General features: G+C 36.9%; 1 protein-coding gene across 3 annotated transcripts in view; it reads right to left on the bottom strand.

The window, feature by feature from the left end:
* The window catches only part of NRXN3 (neurexin 3), a 1,543,117-nt gene that overhangs the window by 928,872 nt on the left and 588,425 nt on the right, over nt 1-25,820 (bottom strand). For 2 of the 3 annotated variants that reach the window (XM_041758643.1, XM_041758640.1), the window contains one exon: nt 22,547-22,573. The exons of the other annotated variant lie outside the window; for it this stretch is intronic. In XM_041758643.1, the coding sequence (XP_041614577.1) occupies nt 22,547-22,573 (27 nt within the window). The remainder of the gene's footprint in view (nt 1-22,546; nt 22,574-25,820) is intronic. 3 annotated transcript variants of the gene reach the window in all.

Raw genomic sequence — 25,820 nt, forward strand, 5'->3', positions numbered from 1 at the left:
GGAGAACTTTGCAGAAACAAGAAGGGATGCAACCATTTCTAGTTTGAACAGCTTTCATAGGGGCTGTGCAAGAGGGGGTGCCATGGGCATCAGCATCAGAGATCCATTCCAAACCCTTGGTTATACCTTAATGGGTAACATTTTAATATCTGAGGGAGCTGTCTGATATGTGAAATGATATTATAAATCCCACTTTGACAGGACTCTACAACTCTTTTATCTTGCACAGTGTCTGGTAGAACTCAACAGAATTAACAGTTTCCAAATGACACATGGGCTCCTTTTCAAAGTTCTTCATAACAAGATTAGTCCTCTAAAAAACTAAAATCCCTGAGTCATGGGGATCTTGATAAGAATATTCAGTTTTCTCTGCTTCTAACGATTGACATCATATTATTTAAACTAGCTGAGATTATTTTTCAAAAATTGGGGGGGAGGGTGATGTAAAAAAAAGGTGACTTTTGCTTAAGGTAGTTCCTGCCTTTGATTGGGGGGCTTTCATTACCCCTCCTATCCTTCTCTTTTCTCCTCTGGGAAGTAGGCTGGTATCACCCACTGTTGTATATCAAGGCACAGACAGGACTTGTCCAAGGCAAATAGAAAGAGGAGAACAAAGACTGAGCTATAGCCTCATTTCTACTTAGCCTTGTTTCAAATTCTCATGCCATGTGCCATCTTCTAATCAGCTGTTAGTATAATTATGAAATACCTGAATGCTATGTAATTACAGCTCTTTTTCATGAATGGCTGCCTCTCTGTAAAGTAAAACATCCAGCTAAGCAGTAACACCTGGAATCTGGAAGGATCATCTATTCATGGCAAGAACAACTAAAGAAAGCTGTTGATTGTGGCAGCATCTTGTGTGGACTTCTTGAGGTAGCCATCATCAACTGTTTGACAGGTATAATTATATGCAACTGGAAAACTTGGTAATCATTTTTCATCCAGGAGACAAAACTAAGCATACTCTAACTTAGAAACAATTTTCTAAAACATATGTGTTTTAAAGAATGTCTTATTCCAAGGGAATTAGAAACTTATTTTGCAGGCAAGCAAATTCATACATTAACCTGAACAAAGGCAAAGAATGAGAGAAATGAAGAATTTTAGCTACTTAAGTTATGGTTGTACTATTTATGAAACAATCAAATATAAATGTGAATGATTATTACTTTTTTTCTCACTATTACTAAGGCATAAGAGAAAGTGAACAGTGAAGATGCTGGCATTCCAAGCCACAGGACATTTCAGGAAATGGAGGAAAAGAAGTGGATACTCACTCATAAGAACTCTGCTCAAATTGCAAAAAAGTGAGCATGTTATTGTCCTATCCACTTGCAGTGAGAACCATGGCTTGCTTCATCAACTCCCCGTTACCTGCATGCTACAGTTCAGAAATCAAAAGTCTAAGCTTTATCACCAGCTTTAGCCACAAGACTAAGGCATATGACTTTGGCCTGGCAAATAGTTTAGTGAAAAAAATAATATTTCTCCTATTCTGTTCTATAAGAAGTATGGAGCCCGATCAGTAAAACTAGCATCTTATTCTACTTTTATGTCAGGTCAAGATGTATTTCTCATTTCTTCATTGCATTAATGTTCCCAAACCAGGAAATAATCTTCAATATGTGATTCCCAGTTGTAAGAACATGTGAAATGTTTTAAATATTTGCTAAGCATTTGATGATATTCAATAAAACTTCCATAGATGTCTAAAGTAGCATTATTTCATTGCTGTCAGATGAATGAAGTTGAATGTGCCATATAAAATGGAAACTCTGATGGATATGGCACTAGATGTGATTAAGATCCATATTTCAAAAATGTTCCCTTTATAACAGTTGCTGCTGCCAACTCCCAGGGAAGAGATTCAAGATGCTTAAAGGAATACATTATATCCTCTTAGAAAAAAGGAAAGAAAGAAATGGAACCACCAAATACTATTTTATTATTAAATAATTTTCTTTAATGCCCCCTGGCATGTGGTAATATGCTAGTGCAATATATGAAACACCAGAAAAAAGTGGATATAAAAATCCTGATGTAAATTTATTTTTTTTAATTCCTGTATTATCTTATAGTAAGATAGGTTAAAAATACCCGTTACAAAATATAATCTCTTACCTTCATTCTCCTGACCATTAACTTTTGAAAATCCTATATTATGTTAGCAAAGATGTTGCATTTAGAAGTCTACCTTCAATAAAACTTATTGATTCAGAATCAAACACAAACTTAGAATTTGTAACAGAATCTAGGTTAACATGTATCTTTATAGTATCCATAAAGAATGGGTATGTGAAGCAAATTAAGGTATCAAACCAATTTTGCTGAGTCTATTTGCCTTGCTTATAAAAATAATTTTAAGTATGGTCCAAGAAACTTGGAAGAAATATTGCATTTTAATCAACTAAAATGGTAGTAATAAGCCAGGCTTATATAACCTCTAAGATAATTTATTAGGATGGAGATACACAACACACACACACACACACACACACACATACACATATTACATCATATCTTGGCCTACTTATTGCAGGTATTCAAGAGTAATTTTATTAAAAAAAAAAAAAAAAACACAAAACCATGACACTCTTTCTTTAATGCAGACTGACTTCTCCCTCTGGCTATCTGAAATTATAATAGGTTACTGTTCATGGTCTCTTCCAATAATTCTTAACAGAACACAAAATTCTTCAGCTTTCATCTGAAGCACTGTTATCAAACACCATTGCCTAGAAAACTCACTTGTCTTTCTAGGCAAGACCCTCTAATTAACTTCCCTGAGCTGGCCTTAATTCTGGTAGAACCATTTCCTCAAATTCTACTTAATTGAGGCAAAGGACTTGGTCAAATTAACTCAAGGCGGTTTATTTAGATGCAAGCAATCCTCCTTGGGTGTTTTCACAACCCCAAACAACAATGGGTTGAAAATAATCTTATTGACAAAATTTTATAATATTATCATATAATTTAGGACCAGATGCAATATTTTCCATAAAACAGAACCAATTCTTTTAGAGTAGGATTAGGATTTTTTTCCATCTACTATTTCCCATCAACTGATGAATTGGTGGCATCTAGGCATCCATACTAAAACTACTAATGATTGAGCTGTTTCACCCAATTTCGCAAAGATCACAGACTACTATGAAATCCTTTACATTGTTCTAATGATTAGACCTATAGATCTGATACATGACTTTCTTATCCCCCCCGCCCCAAGTCTTATTTTTTATGTCTTGGCCTCATCATTTCTTTAAAATGTTTCAAACAGTGATTTAGCTATTTCTCAACAGAAACATTGGCTTGCATCTACTTTAACAGTTGTGGATTGGAACTGGTGAAATCGAGCACTTCGATTACCAAATACCTGTGAACTTGCCTCCCTAAGGGAATAAAGAACAAAACAGACGACAATTATAAATCCCAAGATGAGTTCCTTAGCTCACTTAAAATTGTGATTATAGGTCAATCTAATGGGGACAGTTCACGATAGAGAGGAATACTCCTTTTCCCTCTGCCCTACCTGCCATGGTTTAACCACACTGATGTTTTCCTGTGTTTTCAAACACGCTAAGTATATTCCTTTTATAAGCCCTTGACTTTTGGAATGCCCCTGCACAGAATGCTCTTTCCCTAAGCTTCCCCAAGACTGGATCCTTGTCACTGCTCTTTCCCTAAGCTTCCCCAAGAGTGGATCCTTGTCACCATTCCAATTTCAATGTCCGAATCGCAAATGTAACTTTCTCAGAAAGGCTTCTAAGACATTCCTACCTAGAGTTGTACTTCCTCCCACTTCCAGGCACTTATTTTATCTTGGGTAATTTTATTTATTGCATTTGGCATTATCTGAATTCATTTATATGCTTATATGTTCCCAAACAACTCAAACAAAATGCAAACTTCATAAGGATAGGGACAGTGTTGATCCTACTCAGCACAGCATTACCACATCTAGAATAAAAATTGCTTTCAAATAAATAGTTTTTCAAACTTCCATTGGCTTTACAGTTTGGAATCCTAGGTAGTTTAGTCTACTTCCCACACATAGTTTCTACAAACACCTTTCTTCTGATCCTCATCCAGGGATTAGCAAACTATGGCCCTTGAGCCAAATCTGACCTGCTGCCTGTTTTAATTAATAAAGTTTTACTAGAATTCAGTTTTGCCCTTAGTTTATGTATTGTCAATGACAGCTTTTGTACCACAATGGCAGAATTGAGTTGTGACAGAGAATTCAGTTGTTGTGACAGAGACTGTATGGCTCACAAGGCTAAAGTATTTACTACCTGGCCATTTATAGAAAAAGTTAGTCAATCTCCGTTTAAACGTTTTAGAGTAGATCACCAAGTCTCCAATCTTGAGGGAAATATTTAAAGATGAAGTTTATTCAATACCAATGACTCTTATTTGTGAGATAAATATTTAAGAGCCTCATTATTTTTAGTCAAAGCAATGTTCTCTCCAAATAGAGTGAGTTAGAAAGTTAACCTACCTCCCAACCATGTAACTGGCAATCAATAGAATTACTCACTGATAGCTCTTGGATCAATAATAATTGAACTATATAAAATTAAGTGGTGATTTGGAAGGCAAGCTAAACCGACATGTAATCATGTAAAAAGGTGATGACACCTTCTTTAACAAACACTTGCTCCCTGCAGGTAAGTGTGATGCTTAAACCATCAGTCTGGATACAGAGAGGCCAAGTAAAACCAGTTCTCTGGTACAAGACAGTGTGACTAGAAGGATCACATGAGAGTGAATGTGTGCCTTCAAAGTTGGTGGCAATAAAATCAGACATAACTAAGTATGTTGTTACATAGAACAAAGTATACTGTAACTACAAGGAAATGGTCTTCCCTGAATACAATTACTATATGAAATCTAGCTTAGATCCCTGAAGGGATGTTGTCATATTCCCCTGACATTGTTTTGAGTAAGAGCTGGCCATGAGGCTGAGACAGCCAAATAGCTCAGCATGTCAGCTTGCACTGCAGTGCCCCAAATCACAAGGAAGGAGGGGGCAAGCCCAGCCAGTACCGGCTGCTCAGTGGAAACTTACATAAATTATTCTTTCCAGAAAGACATTGAAAAATGGCATGGTCTGGCAGCCCTCAGGAATGGCACTCATTATAGCCACAGCAAGTGTTTCACTTTCACTTATTAACTTGAAACCAATTTACTCTCGTTCTGTTCCAAAGATTCTGTGGAATTTGTTGGAAAGAACAGAGCTTTTCCTTTAAAATATTATAATGGGAGCTACCAGTTTTCTCATCGTTCATTCCTTCTGAAGGGGATTCATTAGATTTATCTTTAGATTAGGAAATAACAAATTAGAAACCAGGGTGTGGGATAGCATTGTTCTAATGATGGTGTGAATGGCCAATTATTCCTGGAATATTCTCCCCGCCCCCCCTCCCCCCACATTAGTCCAAGGATTGCTGCAAAACTGGTACATTAGTGTGATGATGTCCAAATTCTGTTTTTGTAGTTCCAGATGATCCACAAGAGAAATTAAATGATAATTCAGACTTTTGAAGACTGAGGTTCAGTACAAATGGACTTGGAGTTTGAGCTACCATTTATCACTGAGCACCAGAGGGAGATAAGCTTTGAGAAAGGGAATTAAAAACCTCGTAACATAGACATATATGACTACTGGTCACACCCATTCAGGAAAAAATGATTATTACCAGCAAAATTATACCAAAGGCTTCAATCCCTTAAATACACTAAAAAATAAAGCATATTTCCACTGGCCAGGAAAATTTGATACATGGTTGTATGCAAGGACTTATGGAAAGAATAATTCATAGGATTCATAATTATCCCTGGCCTTGAGGAAAGACATTCAGGAACAATTAGGAATTTACAAAACACAGTATTAAAAGTTTACCAAAATTTAGAATAAGTCAAGATGTCTACAATAGGCACAGTATGTTTTTGTAATTATAGGATGGACAAAACAAAACAAAAAACCTACTTTCTGATAATTGAAGTTTCCTTATTTGTAAATTTCAAACAATATCTATTTGCAGAGCCAGTTTCAAAAATATGTAACCAGTACAGATACACAGAGCCCTGTGGGTTTGGGGTTCAATGCTTCGCCATCACTGTCTTAAAATTCCTAAGAATTTTTTGAATTTGTGTTTTATAAGTGAACTTCAATGGGAACTTTGGCTCCCAAGTGGTCTTATCTCCCCAGGACAAGTTCTTGGCCGCCTGCTTTTCTACCTCCACCCAGCTACTGCTGCTACTTTCTGTCCTCACTTGCAGAGCCATGGGGAACTGTCCTAGGTGCCTGTGAGGGTCTGCACTCCCCCCATTACTATCCTTATGCTGGAGGGAGCACATTAGAAGCAAATTAAAACAAAACAAAACACCATAACAGGTTGAGAGAGCCTGAAGAAAAAGGAGATGCCCTTTGCCTACTTTTTGAACACGGGGCTCGCATTTGTATGTTGCACTAGGCCCACAAATTACATAATGGTCTTGCCCACTGACTATGATTATTGTAGGGATTACAGGATATAATATACACAACAACTAAAAATATTGCTTGGAAAAAAAAAATATTGCTTGGCCCAAAATAAATGTTCGTTAAACATTGGCACATATGATTTCATTTCTGTTTTTATTTCTTCTGCATATATTTCAACTGCAGATTACTTGCATCACTAAACTTTACCAGGGACAGCTTAACCCCTCTGAGATTAAACTAAACCTTTGATCCCTGTGACTTTGGTAGATGAGGACTCTCACTGGTTTTGTATGAGTGTGTGTGTTTTAATTTAAATTCAATTAGCCAACATATAGTAAGAGAACACTCTATGTTAATAATGTGAGCCTACTTGGACCGGGACAGAAAGGCCTGAATTAAATTCACACAAGAGTCTAAATCAGTTTCTACAAAATCCCCCCATGAAAACCCTGGAAGTTACCTTGGGTACACTCCACTTCTTCAAATGCCAATTCCTGTCCTGTCTCCTATAAAATATTTTGCCAGGGCAGCAATTCTCTTTGACAAATCAGAAAGATTAGACAAGTAGCTAGGAGGCCTGGGGAAACTGATGTTTCTATTGTTACAAATGATCAATGAGCAATTCAAGCCAGGAGAGACAAAGCCATAGGATGATGCTGGTTTTTTGGTGCCTGTTTAAATGCTGGGATGGAAATCACATGGTTGGAAGCTAGGTTTCTGTTCAGATATTTTTCTTCTTCATCAAATGATGTTACAGCTATTACTAATAATAATGATGGCTTAGAGAAATCGCCTCAGGACTAAGAGCCATAAGAGATGCTGAACCCTAGGGAAGAGACTGAGGGTTGCTGGAGGGGAGGCAGGTGGAAGGATCGGGGTAACTGGGTGATGGGCATTAAGGAGGGCATGTAATGGAATGAGCACTGGGTGTTATATGCAACTGATGAATTCCCAAACTCTACCTCTGAAATTAATAATACACTATATGTTAATTAATTGAATTTAAATAAAAATAAAAAAATTTTAAATGCTAATGAGTAGCTGAGCAGGTGTAACTGAACCTAAAAGTTTTGTCCTCCCCACTATGGAATGTTGCCACTCCTGCTGCTGCTGCTGCTGTTGCTGTGTTTTGTTTTTCTTTTCTGAGTAACCTTCCTTATTCTCTTCAGGTTGTGTTTGGAGCTTACAGAGGCCTATAACAATAGTACAAGAAAGAGTATAGGTTTTTATCCAGGGTAGGTAAGATAAGACCAACATACACTGACATGTGCAAAGCAATACTCCTCAAAGGTAACTTGTGTCTTAAATGTCTCTTTGAACTATTCCCATTTACATAAAAGAAGAATCAGATAGCTCTGAAATCACATTTTCTCATATTAAATGTTAGCTTTCTAAGTTAGTAGTTTTTGTAAGGATTTCTAAAAACATATTTTCTCTTTAGGAGTTGGACAAATATCCTTATCATGGTAAGCTATGAACTACTGAGATTTCCCTCTTTGTAAATATTGCATAATTTCCCTCTAAGAAATTGATATTCATCCATTTAGATTTCTCCTGTGGCCCAAAGTTTCAAGTCATTAAGTCTATCATTATTAATTAATAAATGTGCATTAATGCCAACTCTATGTGTGCCAATGTTCTAGACAGTGAAGACCCAATGATAAATAGGACATTTTTCCAAACTGTGAAGAGTCCAGAGATCGGTTCAGGAGATAAACATGCAAGCAAATAAAGCAACATGAATGCGATGCGTTCTGAAAGATGCGCATTCCAAATACTATGGGAACCTAGAGGTGGAGAAACCTGACAAGCCTGGGGTAAAGGGAAAGTCTTCTCATGAGTGGTGACCCCTGAGCTGTCATGAAGGATGGGCAGTAGTTGGCTAGGCAGATTCAGAGAGAAATGGCGTACAGTGCATAATACAAAGCAGAACTCAGCATAAGAAATGTAAGAGAGCTCAGGAAATTTGAGTAACCATAATCTGTTTGCTAAGATGAGAACACTTGAGTATAATGGAAAGAGATCATAAAAAAAAACAGGGAATACCAATATTACCAAAGGAAGGTACACAAAGCACTAAGCACAGGGAGGATGATTGAGCAATAATCAGTTATGGCATTATAGCGCTATCCTCTTCTTAGCCATCTCTGTGCCTGTATGATAATTCCTAATTCATCCCCTATGCACCCCTAAATGCCAAGGACCTTTCAATCATAGAATTAAATAGTGCCTTAGAGACTATTATGAACAAGAATGGGACAGGAATATGCCTATAAATCTGACCTCAGGAAGCCTGACTCTGGAAAGGTCAAGGTTACAGAAAGATTAATATTAAAGAATATGGGTTTCCTGGTAACTAGAGGTGGCATCTTTCATGGGGCCCATCAACACTTGACCTCGGGTGGGAGACTGCATTCATTTGAGCATCAACATTGCATCATCTAAGCAGAAGAGGCACTATGGGACATAATGAACAGCCATGGCTTTAGGACCAAAGAGCCTGAATCTGAAGCTGGGCAAAGCATTTTGCATAATTAAGGCTCATTTCTAAAATGAAGATAACACCTCCTTTATAAGACTGGAATGAAGATTAAACAAGATTATGCAAGCAAACTGCTCATCCCAGTGCCTGGCATGTAGAAAATACTCAATCTCTGCTATTATTTTTTTACTCTAACTAGTAACCATCTGGGAAGTTGATGCACTTTCTGTAACAAGAGCAAGGATTTTTAAAATTTAATTGCATATGTCCTCATTATGGACTTAGCATCCATTTCTGCTGTGGCAGAGCTAAAAGGTTCAGAGAAGATTTGGAGGGGAAAAGAATGGAGTGGTGTCTTCACTTAGCATTCAATTTTCATGTCTTTGAGATATTAGTCATTAGATCCTCCACTCTTCTGTTTTTTTACGAGCTGTGTAGGGGTGTGGATAAACTCAGCCACAGACAGGTACATTACATTGTATCAGGGTGATACAATATCTAGCTTTTCTATTTCTGACAATTGGTAAGCTTTTTGTTAAATTGGTTCCTTTATAAAAAGGGTTTTCTTGTAAATAACAATGAATCCAACAGTTAAATTAAACATCCCAACTATTGACAGTTATATGGTGTGAGTTTAATTTCAAACATCAATTTCTTCTCACAAGGCAATGGCCATCCTCCTCTGGCCATCCCTTAGCCCAATGGCTTCATCATATCTCTTCATCCTCCCCTGTGAGATCAGAAAAATACAGAATTTTCCCACCATAAGTAACATTACCCTTCCACTGCTCCATAAGGGATACTTGTATGCCCTTTTTTTTTCATCTTTGCCTATCCTGCACACATTTGTTGTTGCCATCTGCTGTTTTGCTCCTTTCATGCCTTCTGTCCCTGCTGCTCTCACCATCCCATTCCTGCGGGCATTCTCATTTCGGTCAGCAGGATTGATCCTCTCCCTCAGGTGCTGGGGAGGGCAGGAAGGAAAAAGTCTTCCTGACTGACCATCACAGGAAAATCACTCACAGGAAATAGAGGGGTCTTCTTCCCTCCTCCCTTTAGTGTTTCCAATTTCTTCCTTTTTATTACCTCTGGAACAGAGGAGTAGCCCTCTGTTTATGCTATAGATTTTAACCTACCCACACTTGTGGATGATACCAATTTTATTTCTGTCATCTCCTAGGTTCAAAACTAAATTTCATTCTGTTTATGTTGCTGTTCATCCCTCATTTAAGTTTAGGTCATAATGTCCTTTCTAATTGGTGACTTTACAGTGGTGCCTCCTTGCTATCTTTTTTCCTTTTACTGATTCTGGGAAAAAAAAAAAAAACTTCTGTGGTATTATTATAAGGTAGCTTGACATAGGTGACAAAGAGTTCTCATTTGATTAAGAATCAGAAAATTAGATTTATAAAAACTCAGTCCTGCTACTAATCAGTCTGAGACCTTATACAATACGTTTGGATTCTATAAGCCTTGATTTCCTCATTAGTAATATGATGCTAATAAAAAATGTGCTCCAGCAGGCCTCTTGGGAAGATCCTGAGCTCTTAAACATTCAAGAGTTTGCTTCTGGAGACACGATCTCTGATGCATTTTGTCTCTCTTCTGGAACACACAGGTCTTTTAACATTGTTCCACTGAATGTAACTTCAGCTATTCAGGAAGATGGGCATTTAGATCATTATAACTGAACTCCACACCTCCTGCTTTTACCCCTAGATATATTCTCTTGCTTCCAACTCCTTAATGAGGCCCCTTCCAAGAGCCATTGTGAACACTGCTTCTGACAAAGTGCTAGCACAAAGCTTTGATGATAACTGTAATCCTTTTGTGTTCAGTTATTATATGATCAGATTTACTCTGAAACAATTTTATTTTTAGAAGGAAAAAATACATATCCTTTAAGATTCATTTCCCTAACTTCCAATAAACTCTAAGTTAAAAAGCTTTGTGATTTTAGTCACTTAGTCAACAGAACAGCCAGAAAACTACTCTGTTTCTTTTAAAAGCAACAACCCTGGTCTCTAAGTTTTCTTCCCAAAATTGATGCTAAAATTGAGAAAACCTGTGTTGAGATGCTCTGAATCAGTAGGGAGACTTACAATTTGTGGCTAATTATTCTGAAAACAATGCAAATTAAATATTCTCCTCCATAACATATAAGCAAAGCTTGCTGTAATACCTAACATATCTGCGCGCGCGCGCGCACACACACACACACACACGTGCACACACATTTACGTATTCTTGGGCCCAAAGGGAAGTATATTCATTGATGTATTTATCTTATCACCAAACAGGAATGGAGGATTTGGTTGATAGTGTTAGCATATCCTATCGCTCACTGATAAAGTGGTCCTTCCTAATTTTCAAAATACAAATTGTGCCTAACATTAATACTTAATGAACTTGTCACCTTACAAATATTACTGTGGCAATTAGACAAATAAAATGAATCATAGTACAAGAATAAATCTTCAAAAAGTAGAAGGAAAAACAGAAATAACATTTTTACTCAAGAGTTCAGTACCCGAAATATAGTTGTTAAAAGGAGAGCAGAAACACACCTTGCTTGGCTCCAAGTAGGTGGTCAGATGATAGAGGGTAAGCCAAAATAGAAAAAGAGAGATCACGAAAAAGACTTAGCTAAGTAGATCAGTATTCAGGACTTCAACACAAGGAAAACATATATACAGTTGACCCTCGAACAAATTTGTTTGAATGCTGCAGGTCCACTTATATGCAGATTTTTAACAGGGCAGTAGTGTAAATGTATTTTCTCTTCCTTATGATTTTCTTAATTTTCTTTACTCTAGTTTAAGAGTACAGTTTATAATACATATAACATAAAATGTATTAATCTACTGTTTATGTTATCAGTAATCTTCTGATCAACTTTAGTCTATTTGAGTAATGTTCTGGGGGAGTCAAAGGTTATATGTGGATTTTCCATGGCAAGGAGGTCAGTGCTCCTACCCCTCACATTGTTCAAGGGTCAAAAGTATTGTGAAAAAAAAAAGAAATTATTATGTTGAATTGAATATTGAAATGAACCATCCCTGAACAAAATCTATGAGAAACTCATCTGGATTTTAGAGATGTAGATCTTCCTCAACTTCCAATAAGGTTAATGACCCAATAAATCCATCATAAGTTGGAAACATCACAAATTGAAAGTGCATTTAATACATCTAACTTACCAAAATCACAGGTTAGCCTAGCCTACCTTAAACATGCTCTGAAAATTTGCTTACAGTTGGGCAAAATCATCTAACACAAAAGCTATTTTATAATATGGTGCTGAATATCTCATATAGTTTATTGAATACTAAAATGAAAGAGTAACAGAACCCACATTATCAAATGGCTGACTGGGAGCTACAGCTCACTGCCACAGCCCAGCATCATGGGCTTATCCCTATCCCAGGAAATGATCAAAATTCAAAATATGGTTTCTATTGAATGTACATAATTTTAACACCATTGTAAAGTCAAAAAAAATCAGAGGTTGAGCCATTATAAGTTGGGGGCCATCTGTACATGCACCTAAATTCAAATTTCTATAAGAGAAAGAGAGAAGGAGAAGGAGAAAGAGAAGGAGGAGGAGGAGAAGGAGAAGAATGAGAAGAAGAAAGAAGAAGAAAGAAGAAGAAAGAAGAAAGAAGAAAGAAGAAAGAAGAAAGAAGAAAGAAGAAGAAGAAGAAGAAGAAGAAGAAGAAGAAGAAGAAGAAGAAGAAGAAGAAGAAGAAGAAGAAGAAGAAGAAGAAGAAGAAGAAGAAGAAGAAAAGGAAGAAGAGGAGGAGGAGAGGGAGAGGAGAAGGAGGAGGAGGAAGATCATCTCAGTCTTCTAGATTCCCTTTGCACTTTCCTTATAAATCCATAGTATAAACCCCTAAAACTAATATCAACACCTGGAATCCAGTTAACTCTCAATAAGTGTTTTTGGAATAAGTGAATGAAGAACAAGGAGGAGTGACAACATATAATATTTGCTAATATGCATTCATCTTCTTTCATTAAATTTTCTGAATTTCAACCAAAACCTGGTCAAATGAGACGTCATGAAAATCTTCATTTTGTCTAAAATCTCTTACTTTACAGGGAAAGTAATATATATTCTTTAAGATTTTAGAGATAAGAGAACAAAATCATTCTTGGTTAATTTTCTTCCTTTTAGAATGACAAAAGTCACAGTTTACAATTGTCAGCTTGTAGCTCTTATGTTGATTACTAAGCGTTTTTGTATGAATAATAAATTATGGTAGAGGGAGAGGCAAATTTCATTACCTCATTGATTTAATTATTTGTTGAGAATATACTATATCCATGATAGCTTCAAGTCATGAAAATAAAACAGTGGTCAACATCAGCATAAAAATTTTAGGCTATGCTGACATAAGATACCACTGATTAAACACAATTAAGACCAGTGGCTTGAACTGTAATTAGAGAACACGTCTGGGAGTCTACATTACTTCTTTGGCCTTGGTTCACAATAGATCATTCATTCCTAGGTTAGCAAGGTGTTTGCCTATTTTTAAGATGTTTAGAGAAAGTTTACTCCTTTATTTAGCAACCTTTCCTAGAAATCAGTAATTCTGTGAACTTTGTTTATATCTATATACTTTGTGAGGTCTTGTGTTTCAACATAGTCTGTTTTACCCTCTGCAACTTCCTCTGCTTCTTCCTTTGATGAAACAAAATACACAGTCCTTTGGAAGCCACTTACTTATAATTCAATGTGTCACTCTGACTTCCCATCTACTCTTTAACTGGGCACTTGATCTCAATCCCTTTACCTCTTCTAAAATCCAGATGAATAGTTGCTGAAGTACCTCCTGAGTGGATTTTTCTACATCAGGAGCTCACTGTACATAAGAAAAGCAAACCAAAAGGTGATATATTTGTATTCTAGAGCTCAGGGACCATTTTGAGATCAGAGAAAAAGTGGCCTTAGGCTTTAGCCACTGAAGATGTTTCTTCGGTTAGTGTTTCATTTAATCTGTTCTCAAAGGACATTCCCAGAAGTTGGTGGTGGGTGGTACTGTGGTTCTAACTGCTAAAAGGTCATTAGTTTTCTATTAATGGGCATCACATATAGATCTGATAAAGACTGAGCCACCAGCCTTTGTATGGCATGTGCATGATTTTAATCACCCAAAGCCCCAAGTATGAATCTTTAACATATTGGCTCATCATACTATGCTTCAATAAACTAGTTGAAACCAAAACACAAGACCTCCAAAAAGATGACTCTTAAGCCAGAAATCTATACCCTTGCTGAAAAAACTCTTATTGCTCTGACTCGATTTTATTTTGGTTCCTCTTTAGAGTATATGAAATTGATATTAGAAGATATTAAAGCCACAAATATTATGATATCATCTAGCCAGATCTGTGCATTTTACAGATATTTTAACTTTAGACCACTATTATGTGCTTATTAAAATTATATCAAGATTCCAAAAGCAAACACAGAACTCATGAAGTTACAGTATTTTCATTAGTTTTGGGTTAACATCAAGTTTTTATTTATCAAAATGCACCGAGAGGTAAAAAATCCCAATATGACCCTATGATGGTCTCATTCGTAGTCTTATTAATAATATTACTGGTGAGGAATCCAATGCAACTCTGATGGCCTTGAAAAGCATTTACTACTACCCTGAGTAATTGATTGGAGAAAGTAGGATGCTTATTTTATACGCACCTATTAAGTTACTTATAATTTTGGTATGGTTTTGGAAATATACAGCTATCCATTCTTGAACAAGTATAGTTCTCAAAAGATCATCCTTTCTGTTGAAATACTATGACAGTATTCATCATCATCATCATCTTCATCATCATCATCATCACTACCACCACACATAAAGCACATACTGTGTTCTAGGTTCTGTTCTCACTCAAACAGATAGATACTGTCATCGTGCCCATTTTAAAATTGAGAAAACCTAGAAATAAAATAAATAAAATAAATTGTTCACAGACCCATAGATAATTAGTGGTGAAGATGAGGATTAAACCCAAGCTATTTGGTATGAGTCCTCCTTGCTCTTGGTAATTGTACTAAAGAGCCTCTTTGTTGGGATTCTAACATAGACAAGAGGGAAAACACATGAAATTACTATAACATATTGCCACCTTTCTGTAATACACAATGTTTACTAGAAAACAAGAACAAGATTAACATGGGAAATGCTGCTATAGTAGATTTCTATTTAAGATTTCTAGAAGTCCACACCAGTTTTGAGTAAAAAATGGTATCTATGTATACTTGAAGAAGTAAAAGGATAGAAGAAAAAGGGTGACAATGGCTCTCCCTGGAATATGTGATGGCAACATTTTGAAGAGTATTTTGACAACACAAATAAAAAGTTTGATAATATGGTATGGCAAGGGTAAAGAGAAACAAACATTCACATATTACTGGTAGGAATGTAAATCTGTACAATTTCTTTGAATACAACTGGACAATATCAGTTTTTGTCATGTCATCTGCTGACCTAGTTAATTCCACTTTTAGGGGTTTATCAGATAGATATCCCTGTATATGCTTGCAAAGACTAATAAACAAAAACATACATTTTCTTAGTGTTAGCAGTACTAAAAAGCTGAAAAAAATCTAAATGTGTATCAGTAGGGTGTTGATTTAATCAATAATGATATCTCCATAATATGCAACATTATGTGACCATTAAAAAAATAAAGGAGACCTTAATACTCTTACATGAAATAGCCCCTAAAACATTTTAAGTGAAAAAGGGAAAAATTCAAAAGAATGTGCTAACATTGTGTTAAGAAGGACAAGGAAGGAAAAGAGGGGTAGAATATGGTTATAACTGTGTGTTGTATACTCATGGATTATCTCTGAGAGAATATACAAAAGACTTAATTTCGGTTGTCTCTGAAAAAGAAAATTTGGATTCTAGAAAGGGATAGGAGTGAGAATTTTTACTTTTCCTTTGTTCCATGTACAATTTTTTAACTATTTAAAAATAAAACCATCCTTAATTAGTATGTATTAAGAAGAGTTTAATTTTTTTTTTTAATTTTTACTTATTTATGATAATCACACAGAGAGAGACACAGGCAGAGACACAGGCAGAGGGAGAAGCAGGCTCCATGCACCGGGAGCCCGACGTGGGATTCGATCCCGGGTCTCCAGGATCGCGCCCTGGGCCAAAGGCAGGCGCTAAACCGCTGCGCCACCCAGGGATCCCAAGAAGAGTTTAATATTAAATGTTTAGGAAGCATCTTACTATCATACTCAAATCTATTATTGATACTATTAGTAAACTTTTGCTTGAAATGTTTTATGTTATAAAAATATAAAACATTCCAAAGAGAAACAAAAGTATATATTATTTTTTTAAAAAATCAGATTTTGAGGAAGGTAGAGCATAATCATTTAGTATGGAAATAGAAACTCTCAGGTGTGATGTTGACAGTTTGATACACAATACATTATTATATAGAAGATTCTGCTTTGTGACTTTTCATCTCTAGTAAAACTCTAAGTAATATGGTCAGGCAAATGACTGATTCCCATGGTTATCCAAATCTTGGAACAAATACCAAAGAGGATTCCAGAATTTCCTTCCCAGAAGATTTTTAATAGTGAGGAAGTCAGTCTTCCTGGTTGACCTGAGGTATGTGTTTCTGAGTTAAAAGGATGAGCTAAACAATTCAGCTCTGGGATTTCTAGATAAACTAGGCCTAAAGATGAAGTAACATAGTCTGGTACCACAGAGAAGGAAGAAAGAAAAAAGAGAAGCAAAAATCTCCAAAATCCTAGTGTAATAAACTACATTTCATGAAGCCGTGCCTAAATTAAGCAAGAAACACCCACACACTGTTGACTTGGCCAAAACACTGGAAATCGAGTCTCCTTAAAAACAGACTAAGGCATAGAATCTAACCCAAAGGCAAAAACCAAGTGCTAAGCAAGCAGGTGGAAGAGAAGGAATATTTAGTAGAATATTAGTAAATACTAGTAGCCTTCAGAGGTATAACTTAGAGGTATCATATCCTTATGATGTTATTTTAATACAGCTCTTATATAATTGTATGCTTCTATGAGGATTCAAAGATAACAGTCTATGGAAATTGATAAGATTACCAAAGCTGTTCTCTAAAACAAGTGAGTACAGGGTGACATTTGAGTGTTTGTATATTTTTGTATGGCACTCTATTTCTTTTCTCCTTTATACCTAACAAGAAAAAAAATGAATCTTGTTACAGATACGTTAAGACTTCAAGTTCAAAGGAATTGGTGGGGGAGAAGGGGTCCTTCATCTGTCTAAATAATCGGGCATGTGCACAAATTCACAATTTCTGTATGGTAAATACACTTCTTTTTAGAAAGATTGAGAAAAAATGACCATACACAGAGGAATTAGCCTTTCAGAGAAGGGAAAGGCTGAAAACCAAAAGCATGATATTTACATTTATTTTTATGTGCTTGTTATATTCATATATGTCATATTCATAAATCATGAATATGACTATATGACTATACTATATTCATTCAAGCTATGCTGCACACAGTTTGAAAGGAAGAGAATAAAGGAGGGGCTAGGAAATTGTAGGGCAAAGTCATAATCAGACAAGGTGAAAAACAACAAACCTTTTTCCATACTTTGATTTGAGTAAAAACATCCATGAGACCAATAAGAAGTCCATACCTGTTTTCAGAACCACATACCTCTTAGGGTACTGCCAGCCTCATGGAACTGGAACCATGGGAACAGGTGATTTCCTCCAGAAATTCCCCAGAAGGAAGCCCTGTTTTCTTTAGCAGTGCTCCAGGCCACCCTGTAGTTCAATCACCATGATGACTGCCAACTCTGTTGATCTTTTGCAATTTAAAAGTAAGTTCTAAGCTGGAAATTCCTGATTATATATATATTTTTAATATTCCTGCCAAATGAACCAAATCCAACAATGTCCCAATTTCAACCAAAGGCCTCTATTTGTACACTCTGTAATATATGGCTGGTGATAGAAGCCAGAGAAGAATTTATATATGGTAGTCTTGGAGAATTTGGATAACAGGTGTAGCAAGATTTAGACTGAATAATGATAAGTACATCATTGATATTATGGGGAAAGACAAAGAATTGGAAAAGAGAAAGACAAAGAGGAAGGAAAGCAGAGAAGCTGATTTAAAAAAAGATGAATGGATAAAGAAGATGTGGTTTATGTATACAATGGAATATTACTCAGCAATTAGAAACGACAAATACCCACCATTTGCTTCAACGTGGATGGAACTGGAGGGTATTATGCTGAGTGAAATAAGTCAATCGGAGAAGGACAAACAGTCTATGTTCTCATTCATTTGAGGAATATGAATAATAGTGAAAGGGAATATAAAGGAAGGGAAAAGAAATGTTGGGAAATATCAGGAAGGGAGACAGAACATAAAGACTCCTAACTCGGGGAAACGAACTAGGGGTGGTGGAAGGGGAGGAGGGCGGGTGTTGGAGGGGAATGGGTGACGGGCACTGAGGTGGACACTTGACGGGATGAGCACTGGGTGTTTTTCTGTATGTTGGTAAATTAAACACCAATAAAAGTTAAAAAAAAAATAAAAAAAAAATAAATAAAAAAAAAAAAATAAATAAAAAAAAATGTTTCCTCCTCTTGGAAACCCTCAGCATGGAGCTAGGCCAAAGTCACTGATGGAAGGACCAGCCAACAGAGTCCAAAAGAAGAGACTTGTATCTCAAGATCACTGTCCTCTGTCATGGCCAGTTGCTTTCTCCACACAGTGGAAGATCATCCTTCTTTTTCATGCTCTTCTCCCATTCCAAAGAGTGTGACACAAACTGTTGGAAACAGCCATTTCCCCAAACATTTTGCAGCAGATGAAGAGGAAAAACATAGATGATGTCATTTTGTATTTCACCTGACTTTACGGGCATTCTAAAAAAGGATTCCTGGAAAAGTTCATGATCTTAAATTCAAACATGGTTAAAGCTCAATTAGGTATGTCCCTCCAAAGGAAAAAAGCATCTCTGTTCTAAAATGTGAGCAGTAACACCTTCCAACTTCTATTGAAATAACACCTGGAGACAAGGCTGAGATGTAAGTGGAAAAGCCCTCCCTCCTAAACTCAGGGTACAAATCAATCCATCAAAAAAAAAAAACTGGGTAAGAGTAAGGATCTACATACCTATTACAGAAACAACTTGAGATATTATAAAAGACTAAACTGAACATTGACATCTAGTCCACAAGGAAAGAGGTTGAGAAATTCTGATTACCTGTACCTGTTTCAGTTGCATAGCGTTCTTGAACTTTCCCACCCAAGTGCCAATAATGCCAGGGATGGAAAAGACAAGATACATAATAAAAATGATATGTCTTTGAATTCTTAGTCTTCCTTAAAACTGAAGATTCATAAACTAAATAAGATTCACACTTATTTGCATTCTTCTGCATAATATATCGCTTTGGTCTCAATTCAAGTTTTTACTCCAAATCAACAATTAAAATTGACTTCAAGAAAATGTGTCACTTTCACTTTGTGACCCTACATTCCCCTGGGTGCACATCTATTTACCACAGCACTAAAGATCTTAGATTAAAGGACTCAGGGTTTGTTTTGTTTTCTTTTGTGTCTTTTCAACCACTGTTTAATTAGTGGGCACTATGTATTCCTTCTCTGATGTTCTTGCCACAATTAACTTCCTTAGTATGTTAAAGGTTTATCTTAAGATTTCAAAACTGATTTCCAAAATCCAATCTTGGCTCTTTACCTAAATATTGAACAAAAACTAGTTATACTCTTTCTGTACTGTGATCAAAGTAGGGAACACATCTTTGCTGACATATTTCCTCTCAATGAGGAAATGGCCCTGGTGGCTCTGAAGAGAAAATCTTTGATCAGGTCTAGAAAACCTGCTACCATCTATATCTTGGAGAAGAGGCACTGTCCTCCTAGAAGAAAGAATTCTGGAACTTGTCTAATGATGACTTTTCATGGCTGATCAGATGAAATATGTGAAATTAATTGTGAGATAAAGTGTGGCTTGAGCACAAAAAGTAAGTCCTGATATCCCAATCAAATAATTCCTTCAGATATAAAGGAAGGGAAAAGAAATGTTGGGAAATATCAGGAAGGGAGACAGAACATAAAGACTCCTAACTCGGGGAAACGAACTAGGGGTGGAGGAAGGGGAGGAGGGTGGGTGTTGGAGGGGAATGGGTGACGGGCACTGAGGTGGACGCTTGACGGGATGAGCACTGGGTGTTTTTCTGTATGTTGGTAAATTGAACACCAATAAAAATTAATTTAAAAAAATAATAATTCCTTCAGTTCTCTATTCTGCAAATAAATATCCAAGCCAGAAGATGCTAGATTCAACTTTGAATGAGATTTTTCTACCTTCATGCTTTTCATAGGTATACTGCACTATTTTTTAAGAAACCAAACACAAATGACTACATATTATATGATTCCATTTATATGAAAAGTCCAGAAAAGGAAGAGTTATAGGAATAAAAGCAAAAAGGTAGTTGTCTAGGGCTAAGGGTGAGAGCGAGGATTAACTGCAAATGGACCTGAGGAAAATTTGGAGGCTGGGGGTGATGGAAATGCTTTAAAATGTGATTGTGGTGGTGTCTGGACAACTGTATAAATTTTATAAAAATCACTGAATTGTAGGCTTACAGTGGATGAATTTTGTGGTATGGAAATTATATCTCAGTTAAGCTGCTTGGGGGATCCCTGGGTGGCTCAGCAGTTTAACGCCTGCCTTTGGCCCAGGGCGTGATCCTGGAGTCTTGGGATTGAGTCCCACATTAGGCTCCCTGGAGCCTGCTTCTCTCTCTCTCTCTCTCTCTCTCTCTCTCTCTCTCTCATAAATAAAATCTTAAAAAAAAAAAAAAAGCTGCTTGAAGAAAGAGAAAACACCAGTCTTTAGAAAAAAGAGATGTTTCAATTAGGCTTCTAATGATCTAACTATCATGAGAGATTTCTGGCTAATTAGAAATGTTTAAACACAGCAAAATAGGACATTGCTTAAATTAACTAAAAATGACGCCAAGACAAGCATAAAGCACTCTGCTTTAGGCAGTGGTTGTTTATACTAATTTTTTACATTTCTTTTCTTTTGTTAATTTACATAAAACATTTGCCCCCCAAAAAAGTGGACTCGGGCTTTATTAGTTTGTCATCATCTCCCAAGAAAGAAGGTTAAGCTAGTAGCACCTGTAAAATATGATGGAATAAACAAGTAAATGAAATATAAAAGTAGGATTATTTCCTTTTCTGAATTTGTTCCTACCAAAAGGCCTTAATGAGGAAAGAAGTAAAAAATGAGAAGATAATACTGAAAATCATGTGTGTTAGATGCTCAGTCAATCGAATTCTATCTTCCTGGATCCACAGGGGGAACATATTGCCCAGCTTCCTTTGCGTTTTGGATGGAGTCATGTCTGACAAAATCTGGGCAGAAGTGATGCACTGTGCCATCACTTCCAGGCAAGGGAACAAAAACACACTGCATGATATCCAAGCTCTTTTTCTCTTCTCTATGGATATGGGTAGAAGTGAAGAACTCCAAGGTGGTGGACCCAGATCATGAAAGAGTCCTAGATGCCTGAATTACCTCCTTGAAGAAAGTTGGCATTGGTACTGAATTTTGCCTGAAGGAGAAATAAACCTGTTTTCTGTCAAGCTGTTGAAATATTGCGATTGTTTGTTAGAGCTAATTACCCTAATTACCCTAGTTATTTAATTATCTTAACTGATGTAAGATGCTATAAGACTCAAAGTATATTTCTTCCTTTCTTCCTTTTATCAATGAGACCTATTCTTTCCCTCCTGCCCATTCTTCCTCTCTCCCCCTGTTTTCTGACCTCATGACTCCAGTTAATACTTATTTCTGAGGCAGAGGAAGAAGCACATGAGTTCTATTCAGCCTGCACTTCATTAACACCCCTCTTCAAGAGCCAGAATATTTGAATGGAATAAAGTAAAAATAATAGGCTTCAATTTTTCATTCAGCAGAGCCAGAATGTGTCTCAAGTCTTTGGTTAAAATGTTGCATGATCACCAAGAACAATGCCTTGCTCACCCTCAGAAAAAAAAACCCTACAGTGATAAATGCTGGGAAAGAAATGTCAGAGTTGGCAGCCACCTTCTGGGTCATGAACTTTGCTTTTATTTTCTGAAGCTTTTGGTAGTGGAGAAGTGCATTCTGGTTGCTCTAATGCTTTTTGTCCACCCCTGAGGATTATTTCCCCAAAACAACAAATTACCATTTCAATTCATTTCAAGTTGTTTCCTTATCCAGGTGCCCTTTCCTCCTTTTCTGCATAAAGAGCAAATGGAAGGAAAGAAGAGAGGACCCACCCCAGTTCAGAAACCACACCCTGGGCCACACTCAGCCCGTTACCCTCACCCCAGCCCTTCATCTTGTCAACCCCGATTCCCCCCAACTCCATAATCAGAACAAAAAATAATTCAAACAAAAAACAGCTCATAAAACAGTAAACAAAATAAAGTCAGTTTTTCTTTTCTTTTTTTTTAAGAACAAAATGAAACTTGAGGGAAAACTTACTGGAGTTACAGTTTATCCTGATACAGTCTAGATGGGGAAAAATAAATGAAAGATGAAATTGCATCCTTCAAGGTAACAGCTGCAGACATCCAAAAACAATCAGTCCACCCTTCCGGGGACAGACACACGCAAGAAATGTGGCCATTTTATATATATACAGTATGTACAAGTTTAAGGGTGGGTGTATATGTACAGTATATTATTTAGTAAAGTTGGATACATATATATATACACACACACACATATATATATACACATATGTATAGAGATATATACTGGTATACATATATATCCACAATAGACACCGAGTATGCTGCTCCTTTTTTTTTTTTCCAAAAACCTACTCATTTATATAAAGTATTTCAATCCTGAACTTTGAAATGTTAATTTTGTTCAACTTGGAAAATTATGCAAAAATTTCACCACCAGATGCAGGTTATATTCTATTTCCCCCTATAATGATTTTCTTAAAATTTGTCTTTAAAAGTAGCATCAGCACAATTTTGCATTAGTATTCCAAAGATATATTACCAATCTGACACATTGTTTATTTTTTTAAAGAAGTCTGTCCATGAAGTTTCTCAGTGTAGTATTTAACCCTTTCTCTTTTTCTAAAAACAAACTCCCTCCACCCTCTTTACTTGGGCCCCAGATGCTACAGAAATTTGCGTAGGCAGACTTGCCATTATCCCTAGAGATAAGGAAAGGGTTAATACCACCTGGTCATTTCCTGTCATAAAATGGCCACTTGCAAACAGCTAACCGCACAAACACCCATCCCAGATTTTAGAGAGGTGGGGTTGGGTGTAGGGTAGAAGGAGCTGCATGATATTATCACAATTGACTGGGTTCTCTGCTATTGTTTCAAAGGCTCCTAGACCAACCCACTCATGAAGCCAATCTCCGTCTTCCTGCCTGAATGCTCAGACTAAATCAAGTGCCTACAGCATTCCAGGAGAAGGCGAGACAGGTATATGGGGAGGAGGTCTCAGGTACCTTTGATGTCCTACCTATTTCACTCGGTAATTCTGCATTTAAAGGGAAGAAAATTCTTTGTTTTTATATTTTTTAATGGGAAAAAGAGGGGGAAAGGGTGGCTAATTTTCCAGCGCTGGTAATCACACAGGATATCCAATGCCAGAGATCTGAGTTTCTATCCTTTATTAATATCTGTTTAGAGTCATGGACACCCAGCACAAAAGGTCTAGAGTAGAGTCAATGATTACTAGTAGGGGATTAGATAGAACGGTTAAAAAAGGTCTCAGATTAGTTGTCACAAAGTTGCCCAGTTGAAGTTAAATTTGATTTATCATGGTGGGAATTCCAAAAAGAATTTGTTTAAAGCTGGATACTAACACGTAGGTGTAAGACAAGAAAAGGAAAAAAAAGTCACAGGAAAAAAATACAGTTAGAAACTGAGCTCCTCTGCCTAAAGCAGACCCAAAAGTTTTGGAGGACTCGTCAAGGATAATGCCACCATTTGAATCTCCCAAAGTAAACCATTTTAAGTTACCAGGTGAAAGAGGAAACAGTGGCAAAAGACAGGGCAGAATGAAACTATGGAAATCCAGATAGGAGAAATATAGAACACCCAAGCATTCTGAGGAAGGAGGCAGGACGCTTATTTGTTCCCCAGAAGAACATCTCTTGAGAAAAATCTGGGTTTGGTTTCGTGCGGTTAGGTTTGTCATGTGTCGTCAACCGCAACAGAAAAGTGGGAGCAAACAGCCCTGGAGCAACTGGTACGATCACCAAACAGAAGAGGCCATGCCCCTGGTGAGGACTGGGAAGGGGGAGGACAAATAGGGAGGAAGGGGTCGGGCTTCAGCTACAGGTTGCACCTACCATCAGCCAAAGCTGGAGAAATACCCCTTCCTGATGTATGATGAAGACATGGGAAACAGGTGTGCTGGCACGTTTACGAGAGAAGGGAGGAGGGAGAGGGGCAGAAAGCCCCAAACCTGAGAACTGTAAACAAGAAGTGGCTGTCTTCCTTCTATGCTGTTAAGGATCTTATTTTTAGACAAGGACCTGGTCTAGGGGGAAGTGCTGGGTTCACTCAAAAGGTTCCATGAACTGAATGGTGTCTCTAAACCAGTGTGAGGAATTAGAGCTTTCCAGACAGTAGACAACTGGTTAAGTTGAGAAATGAGAAATTATTTTGATACTTTACCTAAGGAATAAGTGGTTCGAGAAAAAAATTATCTACCCGGTGCCTTGTTCATAGGCTCTGAGAGGGTAGTCTTGATAGGGAGGAGGTATTTTTTGATGAAAAGCGAATCTGGGGAATTGGCTGGGAAAGCTTCCGTTAGATCTATCTTGAGTGGAAGCCAAAGTTCTATCTCTGCCGTAGCCTTGGCAAGGTATCTGAGTCTGTATATGTGTTGTTCATTCTGTTTAAATTACGGTTGTTTTGGTTTAATTTTAGTAAATGGGAGATTATTATTTTGTAGGTTAATAAGCTTTGGGCTGAAAGCATGGAGGAGGTGAATGTGTCTAGGAGTTGTGTGTCTTCAACATGCTACTGTAAACAATCGTCAGCAAGTCCATATTGCCAGAGACGGAACATCTGGAGAATTTGAATACAATTAACCAAACTGCTTGACACTCCCTATAAGTTTCCATCATTGAAGAAGGCTTGCTGGCATCCTGCTGAGGATTTGAAAGGGTCATGAATGAGATGCCAATATTGACTGACTTTTCAGCTCTATGGCTCAATTCAAACCAGGCACTAAGGAAAAAAAGATTCCTTCTGTGCATGTTTTAAAGGTAACCATCATGAAAGCAGTTAGAAGTCATCAAGACTGCCACATCATTGATCCACAGTATTGACCTGTGGAAATAACAGATGACCCACTTGATCTAGCATTTTAGAAACCTGGGTTCCAGTCTCAGCTCCACTATCAACTTTTTATGTTAGCTTTGTAAAGTCAAATGCTTTTTTCTGTGCCTCACATCCGTAAAAGAAAACATAAAAGCACTTCCTTGGTTTATCTCACAAAATTAGTGGCTGACTGAAATAAAGTTTTAAAATACATTATAATAATACAATATTATTATTACATGCTATAACTGTAAGGAATAAAAATATGATTGATTAATAGCCAATCTATCAATTTTCAAAAATGGGCTGTGCATTGTAGGACCTTTCTCATGCCTGCTGTTATCACCTCTAGCTATCTTTAGAGAGCAAGGCCCATGGGAAACCCTAGTCTCCTTAACATTTAGGAGATAGATGCATTATATCAGAGAAATATATACTAGGCTTTATATC

Source organism: Vulpes lagopus, chromosome 6 (assembly GCF_018345385.1).
Source record: "Vulpes lagopus strain Blue_001 chromosome 6, ASM1834538v1, whole genome shotgun sequence".
Taxonomy (NCBI): Eukaryota; Metazoa; Chordata; class Mammalia; order Carnivora; family Canidae; genus Vulpes; species Vulpes lagopus.